At 48.3% G+C, this 13,870-nt stretch overlaps 1 protein-coding gene across 1 annotated transcript in view; it reads left to right on the plus strand.

Annotated features, from left to right (window-relative positions):
- The window catches only part of sh3bp2 (SH3-domain binding protein 2), a 99,547-nt gene extending 86,735 nt beyond the window's left edge, over positions 1-12,812 (plus strand). Inside the window, exons 10-12 of the mRNA XM_085974128.1 lie at positions 1,313-1,391; positions 1,490-1,549; positions 9,507-12,812. Of these exons, the coding sequence (XP_085830254.1) occupies positions 1,313-1,391; positions 1,490-1,549; positions 9,507-9,641 (274 nt within the window). The 3' untranslated portion in view covers positions 9,642-12,812. The remainder of the gene's footprint in view (positions 1-1,312; positions 1,392-1,489; positions 1,550-9,506) is intronic.
- The last annotated feature ends 1,058 nt before the right edge of the window (positions 12,813-13,870 follow it).

A 13,870-nucleotide genomic window follows, 5' to 3' on the forward strand; every position in this document is an offset into this window, starting at 1 on the left:
CATTTGCTCCCCTTTCTTCTGAAGGCATTGACTGCTTGATGAAGCACAGTTGCATATGCATCAGGCATCCTCTGGTACTTTGCCAAAGTGGTTATTGATCCGCAAGCCTAGAAAGTGAATGTTTGCAGGGCTTTTGACTGTGCGGAGCCTCACAGCCAAGCCCCATTCTGTTCTTGCCCATATGTGCCCACCTACCAGCTGAATAGTAATCAGGAGCAGCAACCCTGGCTGACTGTCTGCCCTGCCCCATCGCCCCCCCTCCACCCCACTGAGACAAACGGCTGGATTTTCATTGAGGAGGCGGGTAGGAGGCAGGACTACAACTTTTGGGATTGTAGTCCCGCCTCCATCGAGTTGTAGCCAACCCACGCGATTTTGACTTGATTGACCTTGTTGAGCCCGTCCACCCGGCAACAGGTGACATCACAGATTGATATTTCATCTGTCAATACCTTTTGACAGATGAAATATCAGTGTTTGACAGCTGTTTGAAGCTGTCAAACACTGACAATCTGTACTCCAGGTTAATTCCTTCCTCTCAGGATGATTTAGAGATCTCCCCGGAACAGAAAGCTGAATGCTGGAACTTTTGATAGCTCGCGGCCATTCTGCTTTCTGTGCCGGTGAGATGAGGGACTCCTGAGACCTAAAGGAAGGAAGGCTGTAAAGGTAAGGTTAGTAGAACTTCTTTAAACAGTTTACACACACCAAACACACTTACCTCTGCACTCATGCACCCATCACTCACCTGAACACCGGACATCTCGACCCCTCCAAGCCCTTCATCCCGACGGTCCGCCTCGCTAACTTGGCGTGGTTTGGAGCTGTCGGGAATCCCACATTTCACCAATGAAAATAGGGATTAGGCTAAAAACTGCCTGTTAACTACCTGTTAACAGGCAGTTAATTGGCACTAATCCCCTTCCCGCCTCGGGGAGGCGGGTCCCAGTGCAGGTCGGGTACCCGCCTCCTTTGAAACTGGCATGGAGGCGGGTTGGGGGCGGGATGGGTTCGTGCCCCCCGATTTCAGGATTTTAACCCCCCCACACGCCTCCAATCCCGACTCCATGGCCCAATGAAAATCCAGCCCAAAGTGTAGCCCCCTTAGTGCTGTCTTGGCTGAGATTAGCTACGTCAACACGGAGCAATGATACCATCAGTCAGAATGTACTACAGGAAGAATGGAAGTTACAAGCCAGAATTCTCCAGGGCACCAGAACAGATACTGTTGAATAGGGCTGAGTTCACTTTTAACAAAGTACACAGACTAATGAAGTAATTATATAAAAATCATTCTTGTCTATTCCTAAAGGTTGTTCATATCTGCAAGTCCTGACTCCGAACCAGAGAATGGATTGTACTGCATAAGGAACTCTTCAAAGTCGGGAAAGGTACCAGTCGAATAATTTGTACAAGGTTATGCAATTTGCTTCAGTTACTGATACATGCTACTGTAAATCTTATCCTATTTTTACCCCTCTTGTAAAAGGTTTTAGTTGTATGGGATAATTCAGAAAAGAAAGTGAGGAACTACAGGATCTTTGAAAAGGTTGGTAAACTTTCTTTAAACATTGCTGCAGCTGTATTTGTCATTACAAATGATAAGTAGTAAGCCACATTTGCTGCTTTGATTCTGAATTCCTTTTTAGTGCATTAACCTCAGTTCAGTAGAAAACCCTTCCAGAACAGTTTTGTCTAATATATTAGCCACTAGATGTGGCTATTAGATTTTTGATTAGTAAATAAAAATGCATAATAGACTGTCATGGGGGGCATGTAATCTCCATACTCATTGTGGTAAACCACTGTCGTTCACTGTGTTCACTATTGTTGTTGTTGTTGTTGTCGTTCACTCTTGTTTCACTGTTGTGCCTGACTATGCCTCAGCTGACTCCGCCCCTGGGCTACCGAGTATAAGAGCGGCCGCATGGCAGCTCCTGGCATTCGGTCGTCCACTAGAGGCATAGTCCTGATCTGTCTGAAGTGCAATTCAGTAGTTAATAAAAGCCTGTCGTTCTGAACTCTGCTCAGCCTTTTATTAGAATTGATAGCGCATCAATTTTATTAACTACTGGAAAAAAAACAACAAAAAAAACGATGCTGCAGATTCTTAAGATCAAGTGCCTGGAACTCGACCCGCAAGAACCGGACTCGACTGCTAAGTTCTCGCATTGGCTGCACTGTTTTGAGTCCTTTCTGACTGCATCCGGCGAGACCGTCGCCGCCGATGCCGACAAGCTCAGGGTGCTGAACTCTAAAGTAAACCACCGAGCTTTTGCCCTTATCCGGGACGCTACGAGCTACCAGGGGGCTATCGACATCTTGAAGGAGCAATACGCACGCCCGGTCAACTATGTTTACGCAAGACATCTCCTGGGGTCTCGCAAACAACAGCCCGGGGAACCCACAGAAGCATACATACAGGCGCTGAAGGAACTCGGCCGAGCCTGCGAATGCAAGCAAGTAACAGCCACGGAACATACGGAGGAGCTCATCCGGGACGCCCTCGTGGCGGGCCTCAGGTCCACTCACACACGGCAGCGACTGCTGGAAAGTAGCGAGCTCGACCTGAAGAAGGCGATTTCACTCACCCTCTCGTTGGACGTAGCCCACCGGAACATGGAGGCCTACTCCCCGGACCGCACGGCCGCCTCATGGATGCCGCAGCCGCCGCCACCTTGGGACGCGGCGCCGCCACGGGCCCTGGCCTCAACTGCTGCAGCGATGTCCCGCCCGAGCCAGAAATGTTATTTCTGTGGCCAAACCAAACACCCCAGGGCGCGCTGCCCTGCGAAAAACGCGGTCTGCTCTGCCTGCGGTAAGAAGGGACACTACGCTGGCGTCTGCAGAAGTCAGAAGACCCCTACCTCCAGCAGCGCTGCGTGCGATTCGTGGGAGCGGCCATCTTGCCTCCCTCCAGCCTCGTGGGGATCGGGATCGTCATGGGCGCCGCCATTTTGTCCTTCCTCTCCGACGCCGCCATCTTGTCCGCCATTCTGCCAACGGGCCCCCGACTCACCCACCGCCGCCTCACCGGGGTTCTACAGCGACGCTACCGACTCCACAGCGGCCTCCATCACGCTGGATCAATCCAGACCCCATCAGCTAGCCAGGTCCACGATGGACATCCAGGTAAATGGCCGCGCCACAACTTGCCTTTTTGATTCCGGGAGCACGGAGAGCTTCATACACCCTGATACAGTACGGCGCTATTCCCTCTCGGTCCGGCCAACGCGCCATCGGATCGCCATGGCCTCGAAATCCCACTCAGCAGACGTCGGCGGCTACTGCGTAGTGACCCTCTCAGTGAAGGGCTCCGTATATAAAAATGTAAAGCTATTCGTCCTGCCACATCTCTGCGCTGCCGTTCTACTGGGGTTGGACTTTCATTGTCACTTTAAGAGTGTCACCTTGACATACGGTGGACCCCTTCCCCCGCTCACTGTCTGCAACCAGCAGTTTTTAAATTGCCCGCCGCGCCCCACCTGTAGTCTCTCCACCCTCAAAATCACACCCCCCCCCCCTGTTCGCCAACCTCACCCGCGACTGCAAGCCTATCGCCACAAAGAGCAGGCGATACAGCACCGGGGACAGATCCTTCATAAGATCTGAGGTGACGCGGCTCCTGAAAGAGGGGATTATTGAGGATAGTACCAGCCCCTGGCGAGCCCAGGTGGTAGTCGTTAAGACTGGCAACAAGCAGCGCCTAGTCATCGACTACAGCCAGACTATCAACAAGTACACCCAGTTGGACGCATACCCCCTCCCCCGCATAGCCGACATGGTTAATAAGATAGCGCAATACCGCGTTTTCTCGACCATTGACCTCAAGGCAGCATACCACCAAATCCCTATCCGCCCTGAGGACCGCCAGTACACAGCTTTCGAGGCAAACGGCTGCCTTTTTCACTTCCTCAGGGTTCCTTTTGGCGTCACCAACGGTGTCTCCGTCTTCCAGAGGGAGATGGACCGGATGGTTGACGAGAATGCGTTACAGGCCACGTTTCCCTACCTGGACAACGTGACCATCTGCGGCCATGACCTGCAGGACCATGACGCCAATCTTGATAAGTTCCTCCGCACGGCCCAACTCCTAAACCTCACGTACAACAAGGAAAAGTGCATATTCCGCACAGCCCGCCTCGCTATCCTTGGTTGCGTGGTGAAACACGGAGTCATCAGTCCTGACCCTGACCGGATGCGCCCGTTGATGGAACTTCCCCTGCCCCACTGTCTCAAGGCCCTCAAAAGGTGCCTGGGCTTCTTTTCCTATTACGCCCAGTGGGTCCCTCATTATGCGGACAAAGCCCGTCCACTTATCAAGTCCACTTCCTTCCCCCTGACGGCGGAGGCCCGCTTAGCCTTTCACCGTATAAAAGATGACATTGCCAAGGCCACCATGCACTCGGTAGACGAGTCCATCCCCTTCCAGGTGGAGAGCGATGCATTCGACTTTGCCCTGGCCGCTACCCTTAACCAGGCGGGAAGACCCGTGGCCTTCTTTTCACGAACCCTCCAGGGCTCCGAACTCAGACACTCCTCTGTGGAAAAAGAGGCCCAGGCCATTGTGGAGGCGGTGCGCCACTGGCGGCACTACCTGGCTGGAAAACGATTTACCCTGCTTACTGACCAGCGTTCAGTTGCTTTCATGTTCAACAACAAGCAGAGGGGTAAAATCAAAAATGACAAGATTTTGAGGTGGAGAATCGAACTTTCCACCTACAATTACGACATCTTGTACCGGCCAGGGAAACTCAACGAACCCTCAGACGCTCTATTGCGAGGCACATGCGCCACCGCGCAGATCGATAGACTACGGGGCCTCCACAACGACCTCTGCCACCCGGGGGTCACCAGGTTCTTCCATTTCATTAAGGGCCGCAACCTGCCTTACTCCATCGAGGAGGTCAGGACCATGACCAGGAGCTGCCCAGTCTGTGCAGAGTGCAAGCCGCGCTTCTATAGGCCTGACAGAGCAAACCTGATCAAGGCCACCCGCCCTTTTGAGCGCCTGAGTATCGACTTTAAAGGGCCCCTCCCCTCCTCTGACCGCAATGTGTACTTCCTCAACATAGTTGATGAGTACTCCCGTTTCCCTTTTGCCATCCCCTGCCCGGACATGACCACCGCTACGGTCATTAAATGCCTGCACAACCTCTTTGCTCTGTTCGGTTTTCCCAGCTATATTCATAGCGACCGGGGCTCGTCCGTCATGAGCGACGAACTCCGTCAGTACCTGCTCATGAGAGGTATTGCCTCAAGCCGGACCACCAGCTACAACCCCCGGGGGAACGGACAGGTTGAAAGAGAGAACGCGACGGTCTGGAAGGCGGCCCTCCTAGCCTTAAAATCTAGGGGCCTTCCGACCTCCCGTTGGCAGGATGTCCTACCCGATGCGCTCCACTCCATCCGGTCACTGCTGTGTACAGCCACCAACGCAACCCCCCATGAGCGAATGTTTGTTTTTCCCCGGAGGTCCACATCCGGTAACTCACTACCACACTGGCTGACGTCCCCAGGGCCCGTCCTGCTGAGGAAGCATGTAAGGTCCCACAAAACGGCTCCCCTGGTAGAGAAGGTTCACCTCCTCCATGCCAACCCCCAGTACGCCTACGTGGCATACCCGGACGGGCGGGAGGATACAGTCTCCATTAGAGATCTGGCACCCTCGGGGTCCACTGACCCGCCACCATTGCCCCCCACCACGATCCCCTCCGACACGGCCCAAAATTCAGTAGACCCAATTCTCACCCCTGTCCATTCCACCCCAGTAGACGGCATGCCGCGCCCCCAGGACCAGCCGGAGCCCACTCGCCCACCCAACACCAAAGGGGACGATACGCCGGTGCTGGACCCCGCTCAAGACGCGTCGTGGGAAGCTGTACCATCGCAACCGTCGCCACGAAGATCTCGACGGCAAACGAGGCCGCCCAACAGACTCGCCTACTCGAACTTTTGATACACTTCACCCCGCCGGACTTAATTTTAAACAAGGGGTGAATGTGGTAAACCACTGTCGTTCACTGTGTTCACTATTGTTGTTGTTGTTGTCGTTCACTCTTGTTTCACTGTTGTGCCTGACTATGCCTCAGCTGACTCCGCCCCTGGGCTACCGAGTATAAGAGCGGCCGCATGGCAGCTCCTGGCATTCGGTCGTCCACTAGAGGCATAGTCCTGATCTGTCTGAAGTGCAATTTAGTAGTTAATAAAAGCCTGTCGTTCTGAACTCTGCTCAGCCTTTTATTAGAATTGATAGCGCATCACTCATATATTGTATGGTTAATGCACGTGTACTTTAACCTTTTTGTGTGTTTGTTGGTAAAATGGTAAGATTAAAAAGCAGAGCGTGCGATTGTTTTCCGATCGTTGTGCGTGCTTTACTTCTTTGGTTTCTGCTTGCTGGTTATCTGCTAAAATGGTGTGTAACACGGGTGAAAACACCAGACCTCAGCATCACGGAAACACCGGCAACATTAAAACAGGGAGGGGAGCTAACATCATGGTCAGGTCGACCAATCGGAATAACTGTTCCAGGCCAGCAGAAGAAAGCAAAGACAACTAATAATGAGCAGCTCCAATGGGGTTTGTCATGACCACTGGCAAGCTACATCCAACCGTGTTCTGGATGGAGAGCAGGAGAGTGTCTGATTGTGCGAGTCAGCATTCCCAGCAATCACTCCGCGGACAAAAACCGAGAAGCTGCATTAAGCTGTGCCGTGTCTGATAAATTCATGCCAGTATTACAAACTTTAGTGAAAGGGAAAGACTGCAAAGTTTTGTACTGAATGGTGGTAGATATTTGTTAATATACAGGTGAAGTACATTTACCTGTATTGTGTGTAAGGTATTATCTACTAATATTAGTGCATGTGGCTGAAACGGTGCCGCGTAGCCATGGCTGAGGCTAGTCAGCAATTTCTATTGAGCTAGCTTTCCCACGAGCTTCACTTCATCCAAAGCACCACAGCCCACGTCTTCACTCATAATAAGCCAAACATTCGCGTAACTCCCATCTTCTCCAAGTTCCACTGGCAATTGTTTCACCTACTTAGTGGTCACTTTACGCCCCTGCAAACACCCTCTGCTCCTCTAACACTGCACCTCTTCTCACCCAATCCCCTCTGCCACCAATTACATAGAAACATAGAAGATAGGAGCAGGAGTAGGCCATTCGGCCCCTCGAGCCTGTTCCACCATTTAATGAGATCATGGCTGATCATCCAAATTCAGTACCCTGTCCCTGCCTTCTCCCAATATCCCTTGATCCCTTTAGCCTTAAGAAATATATCTAACTCCTTCTTGAATATATTTAATGAATTGGCTTCAACGGCCTTCTGTGGTAGAGAATTCCACAGGTTCACCACTCTCTGGGTGAATTGCCACTCATTCGGCAATTAGACTTCTGTCCTTTGGAATTCTCTACCCAGTTTTCTCTACCTTGCTACCTCTCTCCCTGCTTTCAAAAACCTCCTCAAAACCCTGCTCTTTGACTTTGCCTTCTGTTCCGAGCCTAAACTCCCCATTCCCTTCCGCTTTCCACTGCTGTGCAGTGTCCACACTTTCAGATTCAGATTCAGATTAGATTTATTTGCCATATGTAACAAGTACAATGGAATGCTTGTTCCCCGTAGGGACGCGTCAGCTATACATACAGCGCCGCGTTCAGAGTCAATACAATGGCTTCCCGTGGCAGTGGGAGCCCGATGTCCCTCAGCCGCTCCGTCCTCCTCTTCACCGCGGCCTCCTCCTCACTGTTGCCGGCTCCACGTGTGGTGGCCTGCTTCTCCCGCTCTGGCCACCATGCCCGGCTCCCCTCCTCCCATCCGGACTGCGAGTTACCCGAAATGGAGCTGCTGGCCGACGTGCTGCAGCGTGTCGCGAGTCCGCTGCTGCTGCTCGTTGCGCTCCTCTGCCCGACTCGCCGAACACATCGTCGGGATGTGAATGCTCCAATTCGGCCTCCTCTTCACCGTCGCCGGCTCCACATCCTTATTGTGAAGCACTCTAAGACAGCTTCTTGTCAGGGTTGGGGAGCCACGGGGCCGTATAAATACGAGGCCGTGCTCTCCAGGCAAAGGTAGGATCTGGACCCAAGTGCAGAAACCAGACAAGAGACAAATATACAGTACTTTGTTTGAACTTTACTAGATTTACACATAACCAGATTAACACAAGGGACACAGCAATATACATAAGAACTAGAGACAAGAGAACTAGAGACAAGTTACAAGACGGCTAGTCAAGATAGGAACTCAGGACAGCTTCCATGAGGAAGCCCACTTGTCTATACTGAGCTTGCGACAAGCTACCACAAGGAGCAACCGGCTTGCCGAGGCACAACTCCAGACAAGCTACCCCAAGGGTAAATCGGCTTACCAATGCAAAGCTCAAGACAAGATCCCAACGGCTCCCACATAGCAACACGCTAGTCCAAACAGCACCTTACCAAGACAAGCAGCTCAACAGAACAAGACTTAAATACATCTTAAATCCAGAGACAAGAACACAGACTTAGATACATAGCTCGAGAGAACTAGAACACAGATTTAGGTACATAGCTCGAGAGAACTAGAACACAGACTTAGATACATAACTCGAGAGAACTATGGCACAGACTTAAATACATAACTCAAGAGAACTAGAACACAGACTTAGATACATAACTCAAGAGAACTATGGCACAGACTTAGATACATAGCTCAAGAGAACTATGGCAGCCAGCTTGTGAAGGCAAGCTGCCATAGAGGAAAGGCTAGTCACACAGAGAACCTAGTCAAGACAAGGAACATTGTCAAGACTAACTCCCTGGTTCACCCTAGTGAGGACTGAACACTGAGTGAAACAACAACAGAACTTATATACCAAGAAAACCAGGTGCCACCCATAAACAGCTAACAGGCTGATTAAAAACTAACACCAGAGAACGAGAAACAATTAACAAAAGGAACACAGTGAAGGTGCCATCTAGAGGTTACAAAAAGGAACTGACTGGCACCCTCACACTTCTTGCATGTAAGGAGTATAGAAGCAAGATACTGTTGTAAAATAGGACTAGCTAATGGAATTATTGCTCCGATAGTTTTTCTTTCCTTCCTGCCTGGCCTCCATTTGGTAACTGCCACAGTGACACGATTGTAATGAAGAGCACACATTATGGGGAATCACGGGTGCAGATTTGCATTCTGTAACTCTGTGGTGCAGTATTCCTGTTGGTGACTCTCGTGTTGGACATTGGGATCAGGATTGAGATTGTGGCCCTGGGGAAAAGCTTAGCAACTATGGTCTGCCATAGATCTAATCCACGTTTAAAACTCAGCAAGCACATTCATTCCCATTTATGACTTGTATTCCGAGGTTTAAGGCAATGCCATCCTACTTGTAGCATGGAGCTGTCCAGGAAATGCAAGTGTTCATTATTTATTGCATTTTACTGTATCTGTATTCCTAATAGCAGTAGAGGAGGGAGGAGAGAAATGTGCTAAATACCATTTTTGTTTTTCTTGTAGGAATCCAAGCTCTTTCTAGAAGCCGAGATGAAGTTCACGAACCTCACAAGCATGGTTGAGTTTTACTATAGCCACACGCTCCCAATCCATGACAGTCTATTTCTTAAAGTGCCTTACTCTAAGAACCCACTATGACGTCAACCCTTCAACATGCCGGCTCTATACAGAAGCTCTTTTTAGACTTGAAACAAACGGAAATGGCTGACAAGACAGTTTAAAAATATAAATTGCACATTCAAAGCTTGAAGACTATTTAAACAATGCTGTTTTAGAAGAAAGCAGAAGGAGAGAAGAAATGGAACAGTAGAACATTGCATGGGGTCATTATACCAGGAGAACTGGAAGAGCTGTGATATCTCACTTTATTATCAAAACGAAACAGCTGTCCTACCTCCCCGCACTGACCCCCCGCACATTTCTGCGTGGTACACAAAAGATTACTTGAACTCTGATTTTTTTCCTTCCCTCTCCTGGTCGTGAAGCACTCGATTTCAGCTCAACGCCCTGACCACGCAGCCGAGGTGGGGGGATCTCCAAGGGGAGTCACGGGTGCCACATGGGCTCTTCTTACTCTGTGGCACAATGTATTGCCAAACGCCCACCTCAAATCCTCAGATTATTATTAATTAATTCACCCTTTGAGCACCGAACTACCGCATCGGATAATAATCCTATATTAGACGTTTCTAGAGGCTCCTTGTACTTTCCTCTGGAATAGACACCATTAGGGTTTTTTTTCCAGAATATCACTGCTTATAAGAATAATTTCAGGATGGAAGAAAACTTTTGAGAATCTTAAAGCATTCTTTGGTTTGCACAGGGTGAAATGACTAGAAGGTGGGCTACAGGTGCCACCATCACCAGGTCTTTGCAGATTCACAGTTATATTTTAGTAAGTTTTTTTGCTTCCCTTCTGAAATCATTGACTGATGACATAGAATATACAGCATTGTTACAGGCCATTCGGCCCAACGGGTCTGTGCTGGTATTTATACTGCACACGAGTCTCCTCCCATTCCATCTACCTCATCTCAGCCTTTCAACATATTCCCCTTCTTTCTCATGTACTCATCTAGTTTCCTTTTGAAATCATCTGAGCTATTTGCCTCAACCACTTCCTGTGGTAGCGAGTTTCACTCTCTGAGTAAAGACATTTTTCCTTATTTCTCTATTGGATTTATTAGTAACTATCTTGTATTTATGACCCCTAGTTTTGGATTCTCCCACAAGTGGACAGATTCTCTCCACATTTACCCTGTCCACCCCATTCTTAATTTTAAAGACCTCTATTAGGTCGCCTCTGAGTCTTCTCTTTTAAGAAAAAAGCCCCAATCTGTTCAATCTTTTTTGATAGCTGTAATCTCTCAGTTCTGGTATGGTACCATAGAATGACGTCAATAGCAACTTTTATGGTCACATTTTTCCAGTGACATCCCTCAAATCACCAGATTTATTGAATTTATGATCTCTGAGTTACTAGTACATAACCACTAGGATGGCATACCCATCGAAAGACTACTGTACCTGTCTACTGGAGAGCACCTGTCTACAGTCTTAGCTCACCACCACCTTCTCGGGATGGGCAATAAAGGCTGGCCTTGCCAGGGACGCCCGCATCCCAGGAATGAATTTAAAAAAATATTGCAGTTCCCAGTAGCAATCACTAGATAGATTTTCTACTTCCAAACCTAGGGGCACGGAGGGGTAGAACATGGGCCCCATCTGTAGGGGTCAGCTCCTCACTGCCTTAACCAGCTGAGTCATTGTGGTGTCCTAGACTATTGCCTGATTCATGCTGTCCTTGGAATAAAACAAAAATAGTGGTCCTAAAATTACACTGCGTGACAGTAGCGTACAACGCTTAACACATTTTCCTGAAAATCCCCCCTCAGTATTTCAGCTACATTTGTGGAGAGGGGAATTTCAGATGAACGTGTTAAACATTTGTGCAACAGTATTCCAAAAAATAAATTCCGGGCCTAGAATCTTTGGATTTGGTATGGAACGACTGTCACACGCCTCTGAGGGTTAAACTGGTGGTGTGGGGGGGGCGGGGTCTGAAAGAGTAATCTTATATTTTTAATGGTGCAGAGCTTGTTTCCGTTTTTAATGGTGTTAGAGTTGTTCAGTTTTACTCATTCACTGAGTGTTTCAAAACTAATTTTCTAAAAACCGGACAGCTAATTTAATGTACTACTGATTTATATGCTTTTAATCACTGATGAAATTCACACACACACACCCCTACTGAAAACCTCGGCCTCCTTCTAGTCGCACAAAGTCATAATCAATTCGGAGCATTCAGCAGAGATTACAGTAACACCATCGAGCGGTGACGGGGGGGACTTGTTTTCCGATCCTGTCACTGGCACTGCCCTGTGGCATTCAGCACTCCTTACGTCGCACCTGAAATTAAAAGCAGAAAGCATTGCAAATACACAGCAGGTCAGCTAGCATCTCAAAAAGAGAAGAGACAGGTTAATGTTTCAGGTCACAGCTCTGATGAGGGGCCCACACCTGTAACGTTAACCCACCTTTTTGGCGGAGCGGTAGTATAGTGGTTATGTTACCGGACTAGTGATCCAGTAGGCCTGGACTAATGATCCACCACTGGCAGCTGGGGAAGTTAAATCCAGTTAATTGAATAAAAATCTGGTGACCATGAAACTATCGGATTGTCTTAAAAACCCATCTGGTTCACTAATGCCCTTTAGGGAAGGAAATCTGCTGTCCTTCCCTGGTCTGGCTGATATGTGACTGCAGAACCACAGCAGTGTGATTGAATCTTAACTGCTCTCTGAAAGGGCCTAGCAAGCCCCACTCAGTTGTATCAAATTCGTTGGGAAAACCTTCACCTCACGGACTGCAGCAGTTCCAAGAAGGCGGCTCACCACCACCTCCTCGGGCAATTAGGGGTCGATAATAAATGTTGGCCTTACCAGCGATGTCCACATCCCATGAATGAATTTAAAAAATGCTGATGAACCTGCTGCTTATTTTCATGATTTTATGTGTTTATTCCCTACCTCGGGTCCGCAGTTTCCCCTTTATAACTATAGCAGACCAGGTGAGGAGGCTGAAGAAAGGGAATAGGATGTATTGTGTATTTCTTTTGGGAAGTCTCTCCAATACAGCTCAAGACTGGGTTACAGTAGTATTAAATGTTTCAACTACATTACATTTATTTAAAAGTGAACTATATTATGGACTGATTTATATGTGAATAACTTCCATTTATACATATTGCAAATTATTTAGAAGATGTACATAGGATTTTTTTTATGCGAGTAAACTATTTTTAAGATGTGTTTGTCTGGAAAAAATTTTGTCAACCCAGTTGCCAATGGTTTGTTTAACTTTTTCCCTTAATGTGTAATTATTCTCCTCTCCAGAGTAGTGGCAGACTACTTGAATTGCAAGGGGTATCTCAGCCTAAGCCAATCCTATTGTCATCCGACATCCACACAGGCACCAACGTTCCTGCTAAGCCGCACGGCCGGTGAGCGGTCTGGAGGTCCTGCTCAGGCCGCTCACCGGCTCTAACAGGGAAGAAACCGTGCATGTGCGAAAATTTGAATGGACCGTGTACCCAGTTAAAGGGACCGTGCACAAAAAAGAAAAATTAGAGGGAACATTGACAGGCACACTTCCAGTAGGATAGTAATCAAGAGTGGGAACTTCGGGTTCAGGTGAGGGGAAACTTAGAAAGTTAAAGAGAAAGGACAAGGCAATGGTGCAGGATAGCGATAGTGGTAATGATAACCAGAGTGTGACAGAAAGGGACAGAGCGTACAAGCATAAGAGTGCACCAGCAAATAGGGTCAGAGTAGGGAAAAATGGTAAAAAGACAACATTAAAGGCTCTTTATCTGAATGCACGCAGCATGCGTAACAAGATAGATGAATTGACGGCACAAATAGAAATAAATGGATATGATCTGATAGTCATTACAGAGACGTGGCTGCAAGGTGACCAAGGCTGGGAACTGAATATTCAGGGGTATTTGACATTTTGGAAGGATAGGCAGAAAGGAAAATGAGGTGGGGTAGCTCTGTTAATAAAGGATGTTATCAGTGCAGTAGTGAGAAAATGATATTGGCTCAGAAGATCAAGATGTAGAATCAGTTTGGGTGGAGATAAATAATAAGGGAAAGAAGTCACTGGTGGGAGTTGTTTATAGGCCCCCGAACAGTAGCTACACTGTAGGACAGAGCATAAATCAAGAAATAATGGGGGCTTGTAAGAAAGGTACTGCAATAATCATGGGTGATTTTAATCTTCTGATAGATTGGCCAATCAAATTGGCAAAGGTAGCCTTGAGGACAAGTTCATAGAGTGTATTCAGGACAGTTTCTTAGAACAAT

Source organism: Somniosus microcephalus, chromosome 1 (assembly GCF_052327205.1).
Source record: "Somniosus microcephalus isolate GS21.2 chromosome 1, FLI_Smic_1.0, whole genome shotgun sequence".
In the NCBI taxonomy this organism is placed as follows: Eukaryota; Metazoa; Chordata; class Chondrichthyes; order Squaliformes; family Somniosidae; genus Somniosus; species Somniosus microcephalus.